At 38.3% G+C, this 25,029-nt stretch overlaps 1 protein-coding gene across 2 annotated transcripts; it reads left to right on the top strand.

Moving 5' to 3' along the window:
- Window positions 1–4,466: 4,466 nt before the first annotated feature.
- On the top strand, window positions 4,467–13,770 carry FAM200B (family with sequence similarity 200 member B). 2 transcript variants are annotated; one of them, XM_059923310.1, is made up of 3 exons: window positions 4,467–4,604; window positions 10,867–11,314; window positions 11,682–13,770. In XM_059923310.1, exons 2-3 carry the CDS (start codon window positions 11,271–11,273, stop codon window positions 13,627–13,629), a joined length of 1,992 nt encoding a protein of 663 aa, XP_059779293.1. In that variant the 5' UTR covers window positions 4,467–4,604; window positions 10,867–11,270; the 3' UTR covers window positions 13,630–13,770. The 2 variants fall into 2 exon arrangements, with proteins under 2 accessions (XP_059779293.1, XP_059779294.1); XM_059923311.1 differs by having other exon boundaries at window positions 10,867–13,770.
- The last annotated feature ends 11,259 nt before the right edge of the window (window positions 13,771–25,029 follow it).

The raw sequence follows: 25,029 nt of genomic DNA, 5'->3' as shown, positions 1-25,029 counted from the left end.
TCTTTTAACTTCCTTGCTAAGTAGAGCACTCATTTAAATATATTTACCTGAAACTGTTCTTAAATTTTTTAAATTAAAGCTAGCATTATCTATTAAATCAGCTTTTAATCATGATCATAGTTTATCCTACAGAAAAAGGTATTATTTATAAGGTCACTTTAATATGACAAATATATGTGTATGTAGGTATGTGTGTGTGTATACTATAAATTAATTTATTTATATTATATATATATTTAGAATCCTAGCTGTTTTTTTCTCTAAATTATACAAGTCCTTAAGGTTTTCAATCTGGTAAATTTTTAAATGATATACTCACTCCCTGTGAATGTTAATAAAAACTGGCAAAATTTCCGGAATACTTTCAAGAAGAAAGTAAAATAATTAAAATAACTTGAAATGTCGCTGTCTTCATCTTCCTTCTGTTTGGTTAAAGAAATAATAAACTGCTGCAAATTCTATTTCTCACTCTGCTGCAGCTTCATATTTACACAACATCATAGCATATTTAAGGCATAAACAAATGCCTCTTGAAAAAATGTTTTATTGACAACCAGAAATACAAAACAAATCCTTCACAAACTACATTGATAAAAGACTTTATTTCTAGCACTAACCTAAGACTCTCGGTAATATGAATAATTTTCATTAAACTAAAATCTTCACTCTTTAATAACTCTTAATCGTCTCTCCAGAAGAATAAATTGTTGAGAATAGACTTGAGTAATCATTCACCCATGTCTCCTGTTTTTGAGTTACTGCTGTCATGGAGCAAGGCAGCATAGATTTTAAAATATCACATAAGATTCTTTTGATTCTTCTCTACATCCTTGAATCTATTGAGAAACACGTAACAAAGGCACAGTTCAGTTAAAAACAACAACAGCACTGGTCTGAATTCAACACTGCCTTTTACAATTGACCCTTCCCATCACACAGCAATTTCTTTTTTACATATATGTTATCATTCTAACTCCTATTCTCAAACTGTTCAGGATTTTACGTAGAAATTTTCTCGTCTATCAGAAAACATCCCCCCAATCACTTTCTAGTTCCTCCCAATCCACCTAAAAAAAAGCAATATCTCTCATACGCTGCTGATGGGAGTGCAGAATGGACCACTCTTTAAAGGCCAACTGTCAATATTTATCACATTTACAAAAACATTTCCTCTTTAAACCAGCAATTCTCTTCAGAGGATCTAAGAGTTACCCCTGCAAATGTAAGAAATGACATTTATTCATTAAAGCATTGTTCCTAATATCCAAAGGCTGGAAACAACACAAGTGTCCATCTATAGGAGATTGGCTACAAATCTGAGTATATCCACAAAATGGAATATATGACAGCCGAAAGAAAAAAAAAAAAGAATGCGTAAGTTTAATTAAATAGTGACAAGAAGGAATATCCAGAATATACTGTTAACTGAAAAAAAAAAACAAAGTGCAGAACAACGCAGAGCATATGTTAGAATCTTTTTGAAATCCTGCAAGTAAAAAAGGTAGTAGCTTGGGGCTTCCCTGGTGGCGCAGTGGTTAAGAATCTGTCTGCCAATGTAGGGGACATGGGTTCGATCTCTGCTCCAGGAAGATCCCACATGCTGCGGAGCAACGAAGCCCGTGCGCTACAACTACTGAGTCTGCGCTCTAGAGCCTGTGAGCCACAACTACTGAGCCCTCGTGCCACAACTACTGAAGCCCACATGCCTAGAGCCCATGCTCCGAAACAAGAGAAGCCACCATAATGAGAAGCACATCCACTGCAACGAAGAGTAGCTCCCGCTTGCCGCAACTAGAGAAAGCCCGCGTGCAGCAAAAAAGACCCAGTGCAGCCAAAAATAAACAAATAAATAAATAATTTTAAACAAAAAGGTAGTAGCTTGAGGTAAAGAAATGCTTTTTGATTTTGTCAAAGTCATGTAAAGTCTTAGAGTTGAAATTAAAACTATTGTATTTAACTCTTTTTCTATTTCTTAAACTAAATTATAATAAAAGGCTAGGAATACAGGTTTTCCTCCATATCTGAAAGTAGAATGTTTCTATGAAACCTTTCGTAAGCCAAAATGGTATAAAGTGAAGAAGCAATTACCATTAATTTATATGGGGAAAGTTTGAGCATTTCCAGACTCAAAAAATAACCTACCAAATCATACCAAATAACACATAAAACCTAAAATAACACTAGCATATAGTAAAAGCAGGTATGATATGATAAACACACTGCCTGGATAAAGTAGAAATAATGTCTGTACAGTATAGTTTCACTTAGCAGAATCGACAGGACAGCGAGCGGCACACTGGAAGGCTGAGAGGTGGTGATGAAGGTGTGTTAGGCTGTGGTGGGGGCGTGTGGAGATGGGGACGTAGCAGACAGAGGAAGGGGGTCACCTATTAACATCTCACCGTTGTTTGAATCCGTCAGGGCAAGCAGGTCCCTAATGTCTTCACCTTCTTCTATAACTGCCTGCCTCAGTGTCAAATGTTGAGGTTCATCAGCTGTGGCTGATGTGGAAGGCTTGAAATATGACAGTATTGCTTGACTGCTTATCCTCATGCATTTTTCTATCATGCAGTTGTTTGCAGGAACTCAAAACATCCTGCAAACTTGCCCTGAACCTACATGCCCTTTCAAAAGTAAAGTCATACCTCCTCTGCTATCATTGCAGCACTGTCAGTTACAGTGAAAATCTCATGCAAGTGCTTCATGTTGAGTTCCTGGAGGGCTTTACTTTTAGGCTGTTCACTACTGTGTTCGGTTTCAATTAGTATTCGAATAGCATCCTTTCCTCTTGCAATGGCATCACCCCTTCACCTGTCAGTTCTTAGTCATGGGATGCCAAAACCTCTTCAACAACATCTTCAGGGTCAAACACTTATACAAATAACCACCTCCTGTAATTATTTTCTTCAGTTCCGGGAACTTTTTGGCAGCTTCAGTATCAGCGGAAGCACTCTCTCCAGTAACTTTTAAGCTAAGAACCTGCCCTCACCAATCAAACCATCCATGACTACCTTCAAATTCTACTGTTGCAACACTTTCATCACCGTGGTCCAAGTGCTTTCTGTTTCAGCTTATTGGAAAGACTGACCGATTTCTCCATAAGATAACTTAAACACCTCGCTTTGTACAACCATCAGTCCACTCAAGCAATAGACTTTCCAGTTTACCCACTGCTGGATGTCAACTGAGACCACTTTGCTACTAACAGAAGCAATAGTAACTTTGGCAGCTTTCAAGATTCTTTCTCTCTGCATGGAAATGGTGGACCCAAGCAAGTTCAACTCACACACAATGCCCAGTTCGTTCACCCCAATCAAAACACTTAAAACTACATCTGGTTTTATGTTAAGCTTTTCTGATACTTTAGGACACTTGCTGACGGATGCACGAAATAAATCGAGATGCAGCACTGATGCTCACAGACACAGTTCCAAGCTATGGGGGCTTGATGCTGAGACGCTCAGTGTATTTCCAGGGAAGGAGCCTGGCTGTGCCACTCAGGCTGCCGGGTCTGCGCGCTGCCTCGGTAAAGGATCCCTGCAAAAAAACCGCTGAAGGCTAAGCATACCAAGTACTATCGCTTTTTGCCGTTTTTTCGTAAAAGTGAAAACCCTCCAGATTTCCTTCAGTTATGAAAACAGGTACTAATACAATACAGGTCTTTTGTAAAAGCGAAGTGGCCTAAATCGAATTTTTGAAAAGTGGGGGACACCTGTATATTAACCTGAAAAATAGTTTGTAACAAAAATGAACTCCTTTGCACTGACTTATTCTGTTCCTAAGAAACGTGTTTTGTTAAAATCATTACAGGGCAGAAATACAAATATATATATTTAATATACATTTTATATACATTTTATATCTATTTATATTTATATATCTATTTATATTTATATACATTTTATATCTATTTAATGAAATGCAGATTTATGTTAAAAATCGGTGAACTTCTAACCTAGAGACACAAGCCTACTATGATTACAAAGAACAATATGGTTCTCTAAATAAGTAAACAAGGTAAATGATAGCAGAATTGAAAAACATCTCTGTAATTCCCTTACAAAGACTGACAAATTAACGTGCTCACGGGTGTACCAGCGGGGCGGCGAGGGGTGGCGGGGACCGCCGAGCCGTAGGTGCGGCTCAACGCCACCACCAGCTTCGCCCGGTTCTGATGCGGCTGCTGCGCAAGCTGGGAGCCCTCCTTAATCGGCAGCAGCCTCTTGGGCCCCACGGCGCCAGAACCCGGCCGGGACGAATGTGTCCGCTCTCGGCTGTGTTTGGCTCGACTGACCACAGCCAGATTTTCAGCAGACAAAATTCACACTCCGGTCAGCCGGCCGCGGACAGCCGAGGGCGTGGTTACCGCCAGAAAGCTCAAATAACTCTCGCGGGAAAAGGCAATACCGCGAGACGACCGCGAGGGCAGGGGCGACTCTTAGCTCCGCGCATGCGCAGAGGACCGAGTCAGCCCTTTTCCGGCTGAAAGTGTGAGTTCTGTGAGTGTTGAGGTTAGACTGGAAGTGGTGTTGTGTAGAGAATGGGGGGCGAGGCGCACCGCGGGTCGGCAGGCGAGGCGCGAGGCTCGCGGCGTGAGGCTGGAGGTGAGAAAGAAGAAAGGCAACCTCTGGTGGGAGTGGTCAGGAGTCCACTAAAGGGAGACATTCCGGGGTTCGTTGGCGGGAGGCACGTTTTGCTTTTGCTCAGGGGGCGAATGGACGTCTCCCGGGGGAAGGGGTCAGCGATCCGGGATCCGAGGGAAGATGTTCTCGGGTCAGCTGAAGGGGTCAGGCTGAGGTTCTTAGGCCTAGTTAGGTCCCTGGAGAACTGGAGCAAACGGGAGTCTCCTGGGAAGAGGGTTACATTCTAATCTACCTAAAGCTCGTACCTGCAAGTTTCTACTCTTAAGGCCTAAGTATTACTGATGTGTGCACAATGGCAATACAGGAAACAAAGGAGAATACCAGAGACAGAAAGAACATAATTTTAAATTACTGGTTATGGGACAGGTTTGCAATGCCTTCAGGAAGGAATCACGCTTTAACCATCCCTTTTAAAAATAGAATATCTTTAGACAGACAAAAAGTAGAAATAAAACTATAACTAATACATATGTACTTGACACCCAACTGGAGAAATAGTTATTATATAACTGATGTCCTTTGTCTGCTCCACCCAATCCCGTTATGTTCCCTCTTGACCAAGGTAACCACCCTTTTAATTTTTGATTGCATATAGTGCTGTTTTGCATAGTTTTAACAATCAGAAATGTGTATATCCTTTGGCAGCTTTCTTTAACGTAATGTAAGATTTGTCAGTGTTATGTAACTCTAGTTCATTCCTTGTAACAGCTGAACAGGTGTTCCCTTATACGAATATATCACTATTCATTTTCTTGCTTTGTATCCCCAGGACCTGGCACATTGTAAATACTTGCATGTTAGTTGATTGGATGAATGCTGTAGCATTTGAGCTAAATCATGAAGAATGAATAGGATTTCAAATGACTTAAGGCAAGGAGAATACCAGCCAGAACGAAAGCAGAAGCATGAAAGTGCATGAGGTATTTCAAGAACTCCCATAGTCTTAGAGCTTAAAGTGTAGAATAGTATGGAGATATGGAATGAAGGAGAAACCTAGAGAGATAGGATGAGGCTTAGATTTAAACGACATTATCCTGAGGAGATTACACTGCTCAGAGCCGATAGAGGTTTTTGAATTATGAGGAAACTGATCAGAGCTGTATTTTTAGAAGATAATAGCACCATGGAAATATGTCTGAGAGGTAAAAATTCATGGCAGGGAATTAAAGACCACACCTATCAAGCATCATAGCAATAATGATCATTGCATTAAGCATGTAAGGCAATCATGCAGACCTGCTTAAAATCCTAACACATTTTCCTAGTCCATTCGTAGCACCACTTTTGTAAACAACTATTTCATACCTTCTTCTGTCAAGCTTGCAACATTTTCTACTTCTGACTCCCATTTAGCTGTTACCTTGCATCCTCTTTCAGTTAGAAAAGGACTTCCCCATGCTTTCATCCCCACATCTATCAGGTCTATACCCTAATATACTATGTCTGCTATTATTGTAGGTGAATTGTCTGCTTGAGGAGAGAGAGTAAGCCCTTTAAGAATACTTTTTGGATATAACAGTCTGAAGTATAGCCGATTATGAACGCCCACAGAGAACTGGATTGAAATGAGAATAGTAAAAATATAAAAGAACAGAATGATTTAAAGACAATTGTTTTTGTCTAAAAGAATAATTACTTATTGTAATACAAATGAGATATTAGTTTTTTTTAATGTGTTTCTTATTTTCAGGTAGATTTAAGTGTTAGGCTTTATAAGATAAATCTGAATATAGTTTACATTTATGTTTTTATAAGACCATTGTTTCTACTACTTAACATTATAAGCAGTTTATTTAGAAATAGAATATCGTTGATCCAATTTTAAAGAATAGGTCTTACTAACCTTTGTCTTACATATTACCAAATTGTTCAAATATAGTTTGGTAACTTATTTTTCATTGATTAATAAAAACAATGTACATGGTACAGTTTGCTACAGTTGTCATTCTCTCATTCAATCTTTCAAATACATTTACTGAGTACCTACCATTACAACAAACACTGTTCTAGGAATAGGTCATTATTATTGCACCTTGGTATATAAGAAACTTTCAGCTACAAGTATTTGGTCACCTTAACTGAAATTCTCTCCTAAAGAATGGCTAAGATAGATGCACACCCAATTAAAGAACATTATTGCTCTGAAATGTGGTTATATATCCACAGCAGTCAGCCTCAACACACACATCTTAAGCATCAGTGCACACATCTATAGATTTTTGAAGTTTTGGCCAGAAAGGACCTGTCCCAGCAGAACCCATCTGGGTTATGGAATCACACATGTAGTTATTCATGTTAACATATGTATATGCTCTGATTTACATTGAGTTCTAATTGAGAATATCTCTGTTTAAAGTTCCAAAACTTACAGTTAGACCAAAGCCCTCAGGTTTGAACCTGTCCCTCCAAACTCCTGTGACTTGCCATTAAGGCACCTTTCAGAGACATAGATAAAGAAAAGAGAGGGCAAACAAAAGACTTTGGAGAGCGTTTTAACACTGTTTTTCTTTAACTGTATAAGGTAAATGTCTATAAAATATCTGGGGAGAGGTGGCATACAGGATAAAATTTGAGTGGTTTGAAATTTCATGTGGAGGGAAGGAACATTAAAAACAAGTGAGCATCCTTCACTATGACAGGAAGAATCAATAAATGTTCTCTTTCAGCTATTAAGGGCAGTTATATATCTGAATCAGATTGCTTCAAGGCTGTTGTGAATTGCTCTCCAACTCTTCTTATTCATCAAAGAGATTTAGATGCAGTTGCTTTTTCAGCAGTTTAGTTCTGATTTAATATATTGATGTTGTCCACAATGCTGTGACATCCAATAGGCATCTGCCATAAACTCTTTAGTCCTACTAACTACCTTGGCAGACAGGACATAAGACCTCCAAGGAAAAGCTTTGCCCATTTCTCAGACCAGGCCCTGAATTCCCCCCAAATGTACTCTTTTTTAAGTATAATCAGGTACCATATACATTAGATCTCTAGCAACTGGTCCTAGTTAAAGCATTCATAATATAATAACTAATCAAGTTGATATTTTCAAGCCCCTCCTAAGGCAACCAACACCTAAAAATGCCACCATCCTAATAAACCCTGACCTTTGCCCCTATTTGTAGGTCTTCCTGTTGACACCAATGCTTTATGTTACTAAACACGGAAAACTATGCCAAGAGACTGCTAGCCTAGAGACAAGGTTATACATTTTGATCTCGTGCATATTACAACTTAACCCTACTCCCTATAGCAAAGTTTTCTCAGATGGCTCCTGCTGCCACCTTCCTGGCACATTCCTGAAGCTGCATTCCAACAGCATTGTTCTAGAATGCCCTTTAAAACTTTTAATCTCATAAAATATCTTCTCCTAAATTCAAGATTTAGTATTTGTCCAATGCCAAACTGACCAAATAGTCTTATCTTGACAGTTCCCCATGTCCCTCTTTCTCACTGAATTATACTAAATTGTGTAACCCATCTCACCAGCCACCTTTACCCCTCAGTTCTGACTTGGTTCTGTTTATTGGCAGTTCATTTCAGAGACATCAACAGAATAACTCAGTACCGGAGTAGGCCATCACAACTCAGGAAATCCTAGAGCAGTCCCTTTGGCATTATTTGAAGTCTGTCAGCGCGTGTGAGTTATGTTAACAAAAGCTGGCACCATTTCAAAAAAAAAGTTGAGCAACATCTATGCTTTATCTATAAAGCATAATCTGTGCCCACAATATTGACAAGCTCCAGCAACAAAAGGATACACAACCTTTGCTGGGATCCTCTTTAAAAATGTACTTGTACATACGATGCAGCAGTCAGGTTCCTTAGTATTTACCCAAAGGAGTTGAAAACTTTTGTCCACACAAAAACCTATAACCAATGTTTATAGCAGCTTTATTCATAATTGCCAAAATTTGGAAGCAACTAAGATGTCTTTCAGTAGGTGAATGGATAAATAAACTGTTACAGCCAGACAATGAAGTATTTTTCAGTGCTAAAAAGAAATGAGCTATCAAGTCATGAAAATACATGGAGGAACCTTAAATGCGTATTACTAAGTGAAAGAAGCCAATCTGAAAAGTCTATATACATATAATTCCAACGGTATGGCACTCTGGAAAAGGCAAAACTGTGGAGCTAAGCTGGTAAAAACAAACAAACAATTCAGTGACTATTAGAGATTGGTGGCAGAGAGAGTGGGGATAGGAAAGAAGGGAGGCAGAGGCACAGGATTTTCAGGGCAGTGAAAATACTCTATGAAACCATAATGATGGATACATGTCATTATACATTTGTCAAAATCCATGGAGTGTACAACACGAAGAGTGAACCTTAATGTAAAGGGTGGACTTCGGGTGATTATGATGTGACACTGTAGGTCTATCAGCTGTAACATGTACCACTCCGGTGGGGGGTGTTGGTGATGGCGAAGACTGCATAGGTGGGGGCAGGAAATATATGGGAAATCTCTATCTTTTGCTCAATTTCACTGTGAACCTAAAGTTGCTCTTAAAAAAAATAAAGCTTATTAAAATTTTAAAAAGTGCAGTATACATGACATAATGTAAGTCCCCTTCAAGTTTACTGTTAAAAATAAGTAATGAAGTCTCAGGGAAGAATCTCACTAAGGCCTTCTCCATCTGGCAACATCTTGTTTCAAGGTCACCATCTGCTCTGATGCCTCTTTCAAAGCTGGCTTTATTATTAAAAGATTAGGCCCCCACATAAATACAGTGGTGACAGGCTGGTGAAAATTGATGGCATTCAGATAATTTGTAACACATTTTGAGTGCTGCCTGGTATTCCTGAAACCTATACCTTACTTGTGTACTGTATGATACTGTTTCACTCACAGGTGAAGGATGGGTGATAGCTAGAATGACAAATATTTAGTATGTCCCCAAAACTGAAGGATTCCAATCTTCCTCTCAAGTGATTGGGGGAATCCATTCACCAGGCAAGTAATAAAAGTAATCTCGAGATACGGGTGTTTCAGCTTTAACACTATGACTTAGAAGAACTCATGGAATGCAAAATTTATGCTAAAAAATAACAGACATTATGTGGAAAATAGGATTAGGGCCAAACTATGCAACTTTGTAACTTTGTAACCAGAACAAAGATGAAGTAAAAATGATTTACCTGCGATTTGTTTTAATCAGGTATGATAAGGCAAACAGACTTGAAATGGCTGTCATGACGTAGGTAGTTTTTATACTCACAGGTCCCTAGATACAGGAGGTAGGGCATGCTGTGCCATGCTATACAGGGTGGCCACATGGGAGGCACCAGGGTTGGGCAGGAGGGAGAGGGGGTGGAAGGGGAAATGTGGAAAAGCCTGTATTGTGGTTTTCTCAGGAAGGAATTGGCCAAGCAAGGTAAGCAGGTTTCAGATTGGCTTTCTTAACAGTTTCACCAGGATTCAGGGCATGGGGGCTGTCCCTAGTTCATGGTTACCTGGCCCTGGGGTAAACAGGGCAGGGGAATATCTGGAGAATAAGAACCTGATTTGGGAGGGTGGGGGAAGTGTGGGTAGGGCTGGCTCTAAAGTTGTGTTCCTGGGTTGAGCTATCAGTCAAGTTGTTTGCTATCTCTAGGAATTACCCAACCCTGGGAGGATTAGTTCCCTCTCTGATTAGTGAGAACCCAAATGCCAGAGCATCAAGAATTACAGAAAATAAAATCTAGTTAGTGCAAACAATCCTAATAAAACTGTTAACACTGTTAAAATGTTTAATTTCTAATAAACACTACAGTAAATGTAAGACTTTACCCTTCCTCCCCCACCTCCCCAAAGTGGCATTATTTGATGGAGTGGTTTGTAAGGAAGTGCTGTATTATGCTGATAAGACCCAAATATCCTAAGTTCAAAGAGAGCAGTGCGGGAAGTACTTACGAGATGGGCATGGCCAGACTGAACTAAGAGGAAGTATATATAGTGAATGAACTGTGCTCCTCCATGGTTTGCTGTGTTTAGCTTCGTCAATGTACTTTGCATCTCCTGATGCCAACTCCCAGGTCTTATATCATTTTTTCTATCTCCCAATCTTGGTTGAGGTGGTTTGCCTTACAGAAAAAGGCCTAAGCCTATATAACATTGGGCTGAGAGCTACCAGCTTTTTGCTTCAGCACCCATGACCTTGGATTCTGTAAAGGTCCCTATAGCTGGCAACACTATTTCTCTGTATTGTAATGCTTAATATCATATCTCTGGTCTTATTCCCAGGTCAAGGATGCATTCCAAGACAGTTCTAAAAATATGTCACCAACTCCAACCTTATAGTTGACCTAGCCATGGAAAACCTCATTGGAACCTCACAAGATCAGACCATACTGGCACTCTTAAAAACCCTTCCCGTCAAAAAGTATCAGGAATGAAAATCAGGAATGATATATACCTACCACTTCAAGAAAGTTTCTGTATCAGCCAACAGTTTAGCAGATCAGCTAGTTTCTTTGATCATCAAGCAGACGTAGTCAAGCCACTAACACAACAGAGGAAAACGTCTCTATATCAGTGTTTTTCACATTATGCATGTGACCCATTTAGTCGGTCATGAAATCAATTTTGTGAGTCATGACGAACATTTTTAAAAACAAAATAAAATATAAAATATCAGAGTGCTTTACATGAATCCTTTGCCAGAATTATACACCTTGCAAGGAATACTAAGGTCAGTTTCAATATGTGGAAAGATATTTGATGGAGGGGATATGATGAATAGAATGTACATTGATTGCCTAAGAAATGGTTTTTAAATCATTGTCCGCTGATGTCTTATTTGGTTTTCATAATAACAAGGTTGATCTGCAGTCTAGTTGTATATTACCATGACTTGCAAATGGATATAAAGTCTGAGGTGTTCCACTGAGATTCAGTTGCAAACTGCATTTTTTGGAAAGATGTTATCTAGGCAGTAAAAAAAAAAAAAAAATATATATATATATATATATATATATAAAAGTGACAATTATAGTTAGTGGCAATTATAATATTTTATTCAAAATCGCTTTTAAAATGGATCATTTCTTTTTTAAAAGAAAGAGGAATAATGAAGCAAAGTATGCAGAAGCATGTTCAAGTTCTACTGCTGGATCTGGAAGTATGAATAGTGACAATATTGAGAAAACTATTGACTCTAATCTGCAGACATCAACTTCGTTTGAGCCACGTTTCAAAAAGAAAAAAGTAACTGCAAGGCGTTATAATGAAGATTATTTAAAATACGGTTTTATCAAATGTGAAAAACCCTTTGAAAATGACAGACCTCAGTGTGTTATTTGTAATAATATTCTTGCAAATGAAAGCTTAAAACCTTCAAAATTAAAAAGGCACTTAGAAACACAGCATGCTGAACTTATTGATAAGCCTCTTGAATATTTTCAAAGAAAGAAAATAGATGTAAAATCATCAACACAATTTCTTAGCTGCTCTACTACTGTTAGTGAGAAAACCTTATTATCATCATATTTAGTTGCATATCGTGTGGCAAAAGAGAAAATGGCTCACACAGCTGCTGAAAAAATTATTCTTCCAGCATGTTTGGATATGGTGCGTACAATTTTTGATGATAAATCTGCTGATAAATTAAAAACGATTCCTAGTGATAACACAATATCTCTTCGAATTTGTACAATTGCCGAACATTTAGAGGCAATGCTTATTACTCGGTTACAGTCGGGAATAGATTTTGCAATCCAGCTTGATGAAAGCACAGATACTGGAAGCTGCACAGCACTTTTAGTCTATGTCAGATATGCGTGGCAAGGCGATTTTATGGAGGATTTTTTGTGTTGTTTAAACTTAACCTCACACCTAAGTGGATTAGATATTTTCACAGAATTAGAAAAGTGCATTGTTGGTCAGTATAAATTAAACTGGAAAAACTGCAAAGGAATTACAAGTGATGGAACAGCAAACATCACTGGAAAACAGAGCAGAGTAATTAAAAAATTGCTAGAAGTTACTAGTGGTGCATGGAATCATTGTTTTATACATCGTGAAGCATTAGCATCCAGAGAGATTCCACAGAAGCTCATGGAAGTATTGAAAAAGGCAGTGAAAGTTGTTAACTTTATTAAAGGGAGCTCACTAAACAGCCGACTTCTTGAAACGTTTTGTTCGGAGATTGGAGCTAATTATACCCACTTACTGTATCACACCAAAGTTCGTTGGTTGTCTCAAGGGAAAATACTGAGCAGGGTTTACGAACTCAGGAATGAGATCCACGTTTTTCTCATTGAAAAGAAGTCTCATTTGGCAGCTATTTTTGAGGATGATATTTGGGTAACGAAACTGGCATATTTAACTGATATTTTTGGCATCCTTAATGAACTACGTTTAAAACTACAGGGGAAAAACAGTGACATATTCCAACAGGCCGAACGTATCCAAGGATTCCAGAAGGCGTTACTGTTGTGGCAAGCGAGGCTTAAAAGCAACCGTCCTAGCTACTACATGTTTCCCAGGTTTTTGCAGCACATTGAAGAGAATGTTATCAATGAAAACATTTTGGAAGAAATAAAACTAGAGATATTGTTGCACCTCACTTCTCTCTGCCAAACCTTTAACCATTTATTCCCAGAAGAGAAATTTGAAACATTAAGACAGAATTGTTGGGTAAAAGATCCGTTTGCTTTTCGAAACCCAGAATCAATAATTGAGTTAAACTTGGTGCCTGAGGAAGAAAATGAATTATTGCAGCTCAGTTCTTCATATACATCGAAGAATGATTATGAAACACTAAGTTTATCAGCATTTTGGATTAAGATAAAGGAAGACTTTCCTTTGATAAGCCGAAAGAGTATCCTGCTGCTATTACCATTCACAGCAACTAGTTTGTGTGAACTAGGGTTTTCGGTCTTAACCCAGTTAAAAGCAAAGGAAAGGAACGGATTAAATGGTGCAGCAGATATGCGAGTAGCATTATCCTCCTGTGTTCCAGACTGGAATGAACTTATGAACGGGCAAGCACACCTACCACATTAAATAAATCTTTTTTTTTTTTTTTTAATTGGCGTATAGTTGCTTTACAATGTTGTGTAAACAAATCTTACCTGGTTTTTGTTTCTGCAGTTCTTATTTTGTGATTTTTTATCTGTTGTATTTAAATGTTAATACAACAGTGTATGTGATAACTTTGTTTTTATTTTTGTTATATTTTAATACTAATAAAATCATAATGTAATTTTATGTTCATTGAACAAAAATTTAATGAACTTCTATTTGAGGTCAGGTACCGTTCTAGACACATTTGGGATACAAAATGAAGAAAACAGACAATTCTCTAGTGGAGCTTATTATGTTCTGTCAAGGAGAGAGAGAGACAATAAACATAATAAATAACCTTTATAATATTTAGAAGATAATAAGTGCTATAGAAAGTAATAAGAAAGGAGGTCAGGGAACTATTTGGGGACCAAATCATGAAGGACTCTAGACCATTATAGGGGCTCTGGATTTTTGTCAGTGAAATGGAGAGCAGTTGGGTTCTGTGGAGGAAAGACATGATGTGAATTAGGTTTTAAAAAACTCACTCTGACTTCTATTTTGAGAATAGATTGAATTATATGTTACTTCTTTAAAGAGGTCTTTCCTAGCCACTTTAGTTTGGGTACATCCTTCTTTATTCTTCCTTTTATTTCTTTGTTTTCTTGGTAGTATGTAATTTGTAATATTTGTATTTATTTATGTGATTACTAGTTCTGTCAACCTGCCACCTTGGAATGAATGCTCCATAGGAGCAGAGATCGTGTCATCTTGCATGATACATAGCAAATGGATATTCCATTTACATTTGCTAGAGAAAAAAATCAATAACATCTAATACCTGTAACATGAGGTCATATTCCCAGGAATAATAATTAAATGTATGGCAAATTTCTTCGCCGTTTTTACATTTTAAAATCTGATTTTGTCAGATAATCTCTATAAGCATCCCAAAACGGCATTGATTGATGTTGCTTCCTCACATCATTGCTGAAAATTAAGCAATTTAATTGCTTAATATGTCTTCCTCAAACTAATTTCAACTTCTGCCTCTCTTTACATATTTCCTGACCCCACTGGGTGATGTTTCTTTGGGTGTGGTCTTTCTCTAAAATCATATAGGTTAGCAGAAATATTTGATTTTTCAGATTTTCTATTCTATTAAAGGTAGTAGATTTTTCCCCCTTCTTGGTGCTTAAAATACAGTTGGAAGACAATTTTCCATGAATAGCTCACATTTCTGCACAGTCTGGATCCTCTGATTGAAAGTATTTGCATTTAAGTTAAGAACACTTGTGTACGGGGACATTCCAGAATGGTGAAACTAGAGACATTTTCCCAAGAAACATCCCAGGGAAATAAAGATAAAGCCTTTTCCTACCTCCCTGGAGACATTTGCGTGCATTCCAGGAGTAATGAGTAATCTCCCCGTAGGGAAGGGTGAGAGGATGTACCAGCAGCTCTGTGTGCAGAGCTAACACCTGTGGGAATTGGGGCATGGGAAACCAACCCACAATGCTGATCTGGCTCCTTTTTTTTTGGCTATGAGTAATAAATTGTATCTCTGACCCAAAGGTCTTGTGTCTTTATGTCAGTATATGTCACTTCTACAAAATCCCTTTTACTATGTACAACATATTCACAGGTTCCAGGGATTAAGACTTGGCTATCTTTATGGGGGACCATTATTCAGCCTATCACAGTCCACTGCCAGTCCTCAAAGACTCATACATCCCACATGAGAAATACCTTCACCCATTCCAAGGACCCCCAGAGTCTCAGCCCATTACAGTATCAACTTAAGTCTAAACTCTCATATCTAATCATCTAAATTATGGGTGCAGTTCTGGATATAATGTGTCCTGGGGCAAAATCCTCTACCTGTGGAGCTGTGAAACTAGAAAGCAAGTTTGTGCTCTAGAAATACAGTGGTGGGACAGGCATAGCGTAACAGATCCATTCTCATTCAAGAAGGGAGAAAATGAAGAAAAAGAGTCAGTTAATCACTTTTGAAGTCCACCTAGGCAAACTCCATTAAGTTTCAAAGCCTGGAAATAACTTACATGGCTCATGCCTCTGCCTTCTGGACCCCCGACTCCACTCTTTGGAGCTCTCCACCCTTGGAATCATCCTTTTTCATGAAGAGTAACACATGTCTGCCACTGAGTAGTTTTTCTCAGCATGTTTTCTGCCTGTAGAATTTTGAGAGTCTTTTCATTTTTGTCCTCTGTCCCTTTTGGTCCAACTTGACAATGTTTTTGTTGGTATAGCATTCTCAAAAACTGTGGGTCACGGAGATTCACTTTATTAAAAAACAGGCTACTCCTCAGATCTTTCCTGAATAATTTCATCTGTTTTTGGCTTCTGAGTCTTACACCCCTTCAAAGAGCCCTCTATATACTTGAATGTGCTAACCTTTTGTACTTTCCAAGTACTAGCAAAAGTCTATCCACACTTAAAAATGGTTAAGATGATAACTTTTATGTATATTTTACTACAATTTAAAACATTTTTAATCAAAAAGAAGCTGTGCAACTACATCATTGGTTTACTCTCCAGAGCATGCTTTCCTGGCAGTGGATCTCTTAACTTCAGCATTGTTTGCAATCTGTGTGGGCTGAGAATTTCCCAAATCAAATTCTGCTTCCTTTTTGTAACAGTTCTCTCCGTTCCTCTCTCACATTTTACTAAAAGCAACCAAGAAGAAACCAGGTCACACCTTCGATATTTTGCTTGGAAATCTCAACCAAATACCCAAATTCATTGCTTACAAGTTCTGTTTTCTGTATAATTATAGGACACAATCTAAGCTTTCTACCATTATATAACAGAACCCCCTTCCCTCCAGTTTCCCAAATCATGTTCCTCATTTCCTCTGAGACCACACCAGCAGTCTTTAACACCCATATTTCTACTAACAGTCTGTTCAAGGCAATCTAGGACTTTTCCATCATGTTCCTCAAAATTCTTCCAACTTCTACCCATTACCCACTTCCAAACCACTTTCATATTTTTAGTATTTGTTACAGTAGAGTTGCCATAGTTTGGAGCTAGAAAAACATCTTTCTTCTGATGACTGAACTCACCTCACTCCTTCTCCAATCTCGCTTCTTCTTTGGAGCAACCTCCTTGCAGACTCTGGCCAAGATTAGCAAAGAGTAATAATCCTGTGCTAATGATGTCCCAAGCTCAGTCTTGGAACTGAGGACAAAGGGAGGCAGAAAGAGGGATACTTTCAGATACCAAAATCTGTACTCATTTCCTACGGCTGCTGTAACAAATTACCACAATATTAATGGCTTAAAACAACACGAATTTATTCTCTTTTGGAGGTCAGAAGTCCAATGATAGTCTCATTGGGCAAAAGTCAAGGTGTCAGCAGGGTTTGTTCCTTCTGGAGACTCCGGGGAAGAATCTGTTTCCATACTTTTCAAGCTTCTAGAGTCTGCCTGCATTCCCTGCCTCACATCTTCAAAGCCAGCAGCAAATCACCTTCAAATATCTCTCTGCTTCCATCATCACATTGCCTTCTCTGTACGATCACCTCTCTGGGAGATTGCCCTTCTCTTATGATTACATTGGACCCATCCAGACAATCCACTGTAATCTCTCCATCTCAAGATCCTTAAATTAATCACATTTGCAAAGTCCCTTTTACTATGTAAGGTAATGTATTCACAGGTTCTAGGGGACTAGGACATGGACATCTTTGTGGGGCCATTACTCAGCTTACCACAACCCAAAATAAGCACAAGGAACAAATAAGCTGATGATAAGTATTTGAAACATTCATTGAGAGGACACTACGAAGCACTGTTTAGGAACTTCAAATTCATGATCTCTCTTGCTTCATCCTCAAGCAAGCAAAAATACCAACCAACAAACAAGACAAAATTTTCGATAAGGAAGTTCAGAAAGTATTGAAAGCTCTTGATGTTCAAGAGCACAAATTTTGGAGAGCACCGAAATCACAACTAACTACTGAACAGTCATCAACAGGAAGACACTGGAACTCACCAAAAAAGATACCCCACATCCAAAGACAAAGGAGAAGCCACAAAGAGATGGTAGGAGGGGTGCAATCACAATAAAGTCAAATCCCATAACTGCTGGGTGGGTGACTCACAAATTGGAGAACACTTACACCACATAAGTCCACCCACTGGACTGAAGGTTCTGAGCCCCACGTCAGGCTTCCCAACCTGGCGGTCTGGCAATGGGAGGAGGAATTCCTAGAGAATCAGACTTTGAAGGCTAGCAGGATTTGATTGCAGGACTTTGACAGGACTGGGAGAAACAGACACTGCACTCTTGGAGGGCACACACAAAGTAGTGTGTGCATCGGGAACCAAGGGAAGGAGCAGTGACCCCATAGGAGACTGAACTATACCTACCTGCTAGTGTTGGAGGGTCTTCTGGAGAGGCAGGGGTGGCTGTGGCTCACTCTGGGAACAAGGACACTGGCAGCAGAAGTTCTGGGATGTACTCCTCAGTGTGAACCCTCCCAGAGTCCACCATTAGCCCCACCAAAGAGCCAGGTAGGCTCCAGTGTTGGGTCACCTCAGGCCAAACAACCAACAGGGAGGGAACCCAGCCCCACCCATCCACAGACAAGCAGATTAAAGTTTTACTGAGCTCTGCCCACCACAGCAACAGCCAGCTCTACCCACCACCAGTTCCTCCCATCAGGAAGCTTGCACAAGCCTCTTAGATAGCCTCATCCATCAGAGGGCAGACAGCAGAAGCAAGAAGGACTACAATCCTGCAGCCTGTGGAAGGAAAACCACATTCACAGAAATATACACAAAATGAAAAGGCAGAGGACTTTGTACCAGATGAAGGAACAAGATAAAACCCCAGAAAAACAACTAAATGAAGTGGAGATAGGCAACCTTCCAGAAAAATAATTCAGAATAATCATAGTGAAGATGATCCAGGACCTCGGAAAAAGAATGGAGGCAAAGTTTGAGAAGATGCAAGAAATGTTTAACAAACATATTAGAAGAATTGAAGAACAAACACCTAGAAGATTTAAAGAACAAACAAACAGAGATGAACAATACAATAACTGCAATGAAAAATACACTAGAAGGAATCAATAGCAGAATAACTGAGGCAGAAGAACGCATAAATGACCTGGAAGACAGAATGGTGGAATTCACTGCCATGGAACAGAATAAAGAAAAAGAATGAAAAGAAATGAAAACAGCCTAAGAGACCACTGGGACAACATTAAATGCAACAACATTCACATTATAGGGGTCCCAGAAGGAGAAGGGAGAGAGAAAGGACCCGAGAAAATATTTGAAGAGATTATAGTCAAAAACTTCCCTAACATGGGAAAGGAAATAGCCACCCAAGTCCAGGAAGTGCAGAAACTCCCAGGCAGGATAAACCCAAGGAGAAACATGCCAAGACACATAGTAATCAAATTGACAAAAATTAAAGACAAAGAAAAATTATTGAAAGCAACAAGGGAAAAATGACAAATAACATACAAGGGAACTCCCATAAGGTTAACAGCTGCTTTCTCAGCAGAAACTCTACAAGCCAGAAGGGAGTGGCATGATATATTTAAAGTGGTGAAAGGGAAGAACCTACAACCAAGATTACTCTACCTGGCAAGGATCTCATTCAGATTCGACAGAGAAATCAAAAGCTATACAGACAAGCAAATGCTAAGAGAATTCAGCACCACCAAACCAGCTCTACAACAAATGCTAAAGGAACTTCTCTACATGGGAAACACAAGAGAAGGACCTACAAAAACAAACTGAAAACAATTAAGAAAATGGTAATAGGAACATACATATTGATAAGTACCTTAAACGTGAATGGATTAAATGCTACAACCAAAAGTCACAGGCTCGCTGAATGGATACAAAACCAAGACCCATATATATGCTGTCTACAAGAGACCCACTTCAGACCTAGGGACACATACAGACTGAAAGTGAGGGGATGGAAAAAGATTTTCCATGCAAATGGAAATCAAAAGAAAGCCAGAGTAGCAATATTCTTATCAGATAAAGGAGACTTTAAAATAAAGAATGTTACAAGAGACAAGGAAGGACACTACATAATGATCAAGGGATCAATCCAAGGAGAAGATATAACAATTATAAATATATATGCACCCAACATAGGAGCACCTCAATACTAAGGCAAATGCTAACATCTATAAAAGAGGAAATTGACAGTAACACAATAATAGTGGGGGACTTTAACACCTCACTTACACAAATGGACAGATCATCCAGACAGAAAATTAATAAGGAAACACAAGCTTTAAATGACACAATAGACCAGATAGATTTAAATGATATTTATACGATATTCCATTCAAAAACAACAGATTACACTTTCTTCTCAAGTGCACATAGAACATTCTCCAGGATAGATCACATCTTGAGTCACAAATCAGGCCTCAGTAAATTTTAGAAAATTGAAATTATATCAAGCATGTCTTCTGACCACAATGCTATGAGATTAGAAATCAATTACAGGGGAAAAAACGTAAAAAACACAAACACCTGGAGGCTAAACAATACGTTACTAAGTAACCAAGAGATCACTGAAGAAATCAAAGAGGAAATCAAAAAATGCCTAGAGACAAATTACAATGAAAACATGATGATCCAAAACCTATGGGATGCAGCAAAAACAGTTCTAAGAGGGAAGTTTATAGCAATACAAGCCTACCTCAAGAAACAAGGAAAATCTCAAATAAACAATCTAACCTTACACCTAAAGGAACTACAGAAAGAAGAACAAACAAAACCCAAAGTTAGTAGAAGGAAAGAAATCACAGACATCAGAGCAGAAATAAATGAAATAGAAACAAAGAAAACAATAGCAAAGATCAATAAAACTAATAGCTGGTTCTTTGAGAAGATAAACAAAATTGATAAACCATTAGCCAGACTCATCAAGAAAAAGAGGGAGAGGACACAAATCAATAAAATTAGAAATGAAAAAGGAAAAGTTACAACAGACACCGCAGAAATACAAAGCATCCTAAGAGACTACTACAAGCAACTCTATGCCAATATAACAGATAACCTGGAAGAAATGGACAAATTCTTAGGAAGGTATAACCTTCCAAGACTGAACCAGGAAGAAATAGAAAATATGAACAGACCAATCACAAGTAATGAAATTGAAACTGTGATTTAAAATCTTCCAACAAACAAAAGTCCAGGACCAGATGGCTTCACAATTGAATTCTATCAAACATGTAGAGAAGAGCTAACACCCATCCTTCTCAAACTCTTCCAAAAAATTGCAAAGGAAGGAACACTCCCAAACTCATTCTACGAGGCCATCATCACCCTGATATCAAAACCAGACAAAGATACAACAAAAAAAGAAAATTACAGAAAAATATCACTGATGAATATAAATGCAAAAATCCTCAAAAAATACTAGTGAACAGAATCCAACAACACATTAAAAAGATCATACACCATGATCAAGTGGGATTTATCCCAGGGATGCAAGGATTCTTCAATTTACACAAATCAGTCCATGTGATACACCATATTAACAAATTGAAGAAGAAAAAGCATATGATCATCTCAACAGATGAAGAAAAAGCTTTTGACAAAATTCAACACTCATTTATGATAAAAACTCTCCAAAAAGTTGGCATAGAGGGAACCTACCTCAACATAATAAAGGCCATATATGACAAACGCACAGCAAAACATCATTCTCAATGGTGAAAAACTGAAAGCATTTCCTCTAAGATCAGGAACAAGACAAGGATGTCCACTCTCACCACTGTTATTCAACATAGTTTTGGAAGTCCTAGCCATGGCAATCAGAGAAGAAAAAGAAATAAAAGGAATCCAAATTGGAAAAGAAGCAGTAAAACTGTCACTGTTTGCAGATGACATTATACTATACATAGAGAATCCTAAAGATGCCACCAGAAAACTATTAGAACTAATCAATGAATTTGGTAAATTTGCAGGATACAAAATTAATGCACAGAAATCTCTTGCATTCCTATACACTAATGATGAAAAGAGAAAGAGAAATTAAGGCAACACTCCCATTTACCACTGCAACAAAAAGAATAAAATACCTAGGAATAAACCTACCTAAGGAGACAAATGACCTGTATGCAGAAAACTATAAGACACTGATGAAAGAAATTAAAGATGATACAAACAGATGGAGAGATATACCATGTTCTTGGATTGGAAGAACCAATATTGTGAAAATGACTATAGTACCCAAAGCAATCTACAGATTCAATGCAATCCCTATCAAATTACTAATGGCATTTTTTACAGAACTAGAAAAAAAAATCTTAAAATTTTTATGGAGACACAAAAGATCCCGAATAGCCAAAGTAGTCTTGAGGGGAAAAAACAGAGCTGGAGGAATCAGACTCCGTGATTTCAGACTATACTACAAAGCTACAGGAAACAAGACAATACGGTACTGGCAAAAAACCAGAAATATAGATCAATGGAACAGGATAGAAAGCCCAGAAATAAACCCACGCACCTATGGTCAGCTTAGCTATGACAAGGGAGGCAAGGATATACAATGGAGAAAAGACAGTCTCTTCAATAAGTGGTGCCAGGAAAACTGGACAGCTACATGTAAAAGAATGAAATTAGAATATTCCCTAACACCATACACAAAAATAAACTCAAAATGGATTAGAGACCTAAATGTAAGACTGCACACTATAAAACTCTTAGAGGAAAACATAGGAAGAACACACTCTGACATAAATCACAGCAAGATCTTTTTTTGATCCACGTCCTAGAGTAATGGAAATAAAAACAAAAATAAACAAATGGGACCTAACGAAACTTAAAAGCTTTTGCAGAGCAAAAGAAACTACAAACAAGATGAAAAGACAACCCTCAGAATGGGAGAAAATATTTGCAAACGAATCAATGGACAAAGGATTAATCTCCAAAATATATAAACAGCTCATGCAGCTCAATATTAATCAAGCAAACAACCCAATCAAACAATGGGCAGAAGACCTAAATAGACATTTCTCCAAAGAAGAGATACAGATGGCCAAGAAGCACATGAAAAGGTGCTCAACATCACTAATTATTAGAGAAATGCGAATCAAAACTACAATGAGGTATCACCTCACACCAGTTAGATTGGCCATCATCAGAAAATCTACAAACAGCAAATGCTGGAGTGGGTGTGAAGAAAAGGGAACCCTCTTGCAATGTTGGTGGGAATGTGAATTGATACAGCCACTATGGAGAACAGTATGGAGGGTCCTTAAAGAACTAAAAATAGAATTACTATATGACCAGCAATCCCACTACTGGGCATATACCCAGAGAAAACCATAATTCAAAAAGACACGTGCACCCCAATATTCATTGTAGCACTATTTACAATAGCCAGGTCATGGAAGCAACCTAAATGCCCATCGACAGACAAATGGATAAAGAAGTTGTGGTACATAGATACAATGGAATATTACTCAGCCATAAAAAAGAATGAAATTGGGTCATTTGTAGAGACATGGATGGATCCAGAGACTGTCATACAGAGTGAAGTAAGTCAGAAAGAGAAAAACAAATATCGTATATTAACACATATATGTGGAACCTTGAAAAATGGTACAGAAATAGGGTTTTCAGGGCAAAAATAGTGACACAGATGTAGAGAAGCAATGTATGGACACCAAGGGGGGAAAGTGGCTGGGCGAGGGGGTGGTGGTGTGATGAATTGCAAGATTGGGATTGACATGTATACACTAATATGTATAAAATGGATAACTAATAAGAACCTGCTGTATAAAAAAATATATAAAATAAAATTCAAAAAAAAAGAAAAAGAGCACAAAGTTCAAATTATTATTGTGTCCAAGGTCTTTAGGATATAATATATAGGGGTGGGATAGGGAAGGTCGGAGGGAGACGGAAGAGGGAGGAGATATGGGGATATATGTATATGTATAGCTGATTCACTTTGTTATAAAGCAGAAACTAACACACCATTGCAAAGCAATTATACTCCAATGAAGATGTTAAAAAAAAAAAAGAAAAAGAAAAAAAGATATATGACCCTAGGAATTCCCTGGAGGTCCATTGGTTAGGACTCCATGCTTTCACTGCCAATGGTATGGGTTCAATCCTGTGTCAGGGAACTAAGATCCTGCAAGCTGCGAGGCATGGCAAAAAAAAAGGTATGACCCTAACTTATTTTGTCAAGTCTCAACCTGTACCCTATTTATCAGTCAAAATAAAATTGTACGTTTTTCAGGAGAAGCCCCATGCTTTCCCATTATTCTGTCTTTGCTCAGGCAATTGGTTCCATCTGAAATCTCTTTTCCCCCAATTCTGTATATCAGCATCCTATTCCTTCTAGAACTTCATGTAAGGAGAATAATAAAGTGTGTATTATTTTACATCTAGCTTCTTTCATTTAGCATATACATTTTTCTTACATTCTTCAGTGTATCAGTAGTTCATTCCTTTGCACTGCTTAGTAGTATTTTATTGTAGACTATATCACAATTTGTTTATTCTTCTCTTGTTGGGTATTTGCATTGTTTAGGGGTTACTATGAATTAAGCTGCTATGAACATTTCATGTATAAATCTTTGGGTAGACATATTTTCATTTTCTCTTTGGAAAATACCCAGTAGTGGAATGTCTTTTTTGGTGAGGTACCTGCTCAACTATTTTAAAAGCAGATACCATTTTAAAATTTGGGTTGTTTTTCTTATTTTTGAGTTGTTGAATTCTTTCTATTTTCTGGATATAAATGTTAAAGCAGTAATTGAAACTGTGAACCTCAGATTGCGACTCGAACCCACGTGGCTGGGACTTGAACATGGCCAAAACCCTGCTTGGGACTCGGACTCACGGTGTTTTAATTAGAATCACTCACCTGGTGTCTGGACTTACTGAGGCTCATGTTCTTTGTGTCTCACGTGGAAAGAATCCAGTGAGAGACAAAGTGATAGGTAAGAAGCAGATTTATTTAGAGTGAAACACACTCCACAGACAGAGTGTGGGCCGTCTCAGAAGGTGAGAAAGGCACCAGGGTATGAGGTTGTCAGTTTTTATAGGGTGGGTAATTTCATAGGCTAATCAGTGGGAGGAGTATTCCAACTGTTTCAGGAAGGGGCAGTGATTTCCAGGAATTGGGCCACCGCCCACTTTTTGATCCTTATGGTTGGCCTTGGAACTGTCATGGCACCTGTGGGTGTGTCATTTAGCTTGCTGATATGTTACAGTGAGCATATACTGAGGCTCAGGGTCTAGTGGAATTTGACTTATCCGCCATCTTGGACCCATTTGGTTCTAATCAGTTTATGTCACGTCCTCTGGCTATGTCATTGTTTCAAAGGTTGTGCCCTGCCGCCTTCCCTCCTGTTTCATAATCAGCATTTACTTT

The sequence above is a fragment of the Balaenoptera ricei genome, chromosome 5, assembly GCF_028023285.1.
Source record: "Balaenoptera ricei isolate mBalRic1 chromosome 5, mBalRic1.hap2, whole genome shotgun sequence".
NCBI classification, from domain to species: Eukaryota; Metazoa; Chordata; class Mammalia; order Artiodactyla; family Balaenopteridae; genus Balaenoptera; species Balaenoptera ricei.
The sequence above is the reverse complement of the archived record's forward strand: the minus strand, read 5'-3'. Positions and strand labels throughout refer to the sequence as shown.

Bases quoted from the DNA above. Each gene is read 5' to 3' on its own strand.
- FAM200B (XM_059923310.1), top strand. From the start codon at position 11,271: ATGAATCCTTTGCCAGAATTATACACCTTGCAAGGAATACTAAG. The intron at 11,315-11,681 runs GTCAGTTTCAAT...CTTTTTTAAAAG, and splicing joins ACCTTGCAAGGAATACTAAG to AAAGAGGAATAATGAAGCAA.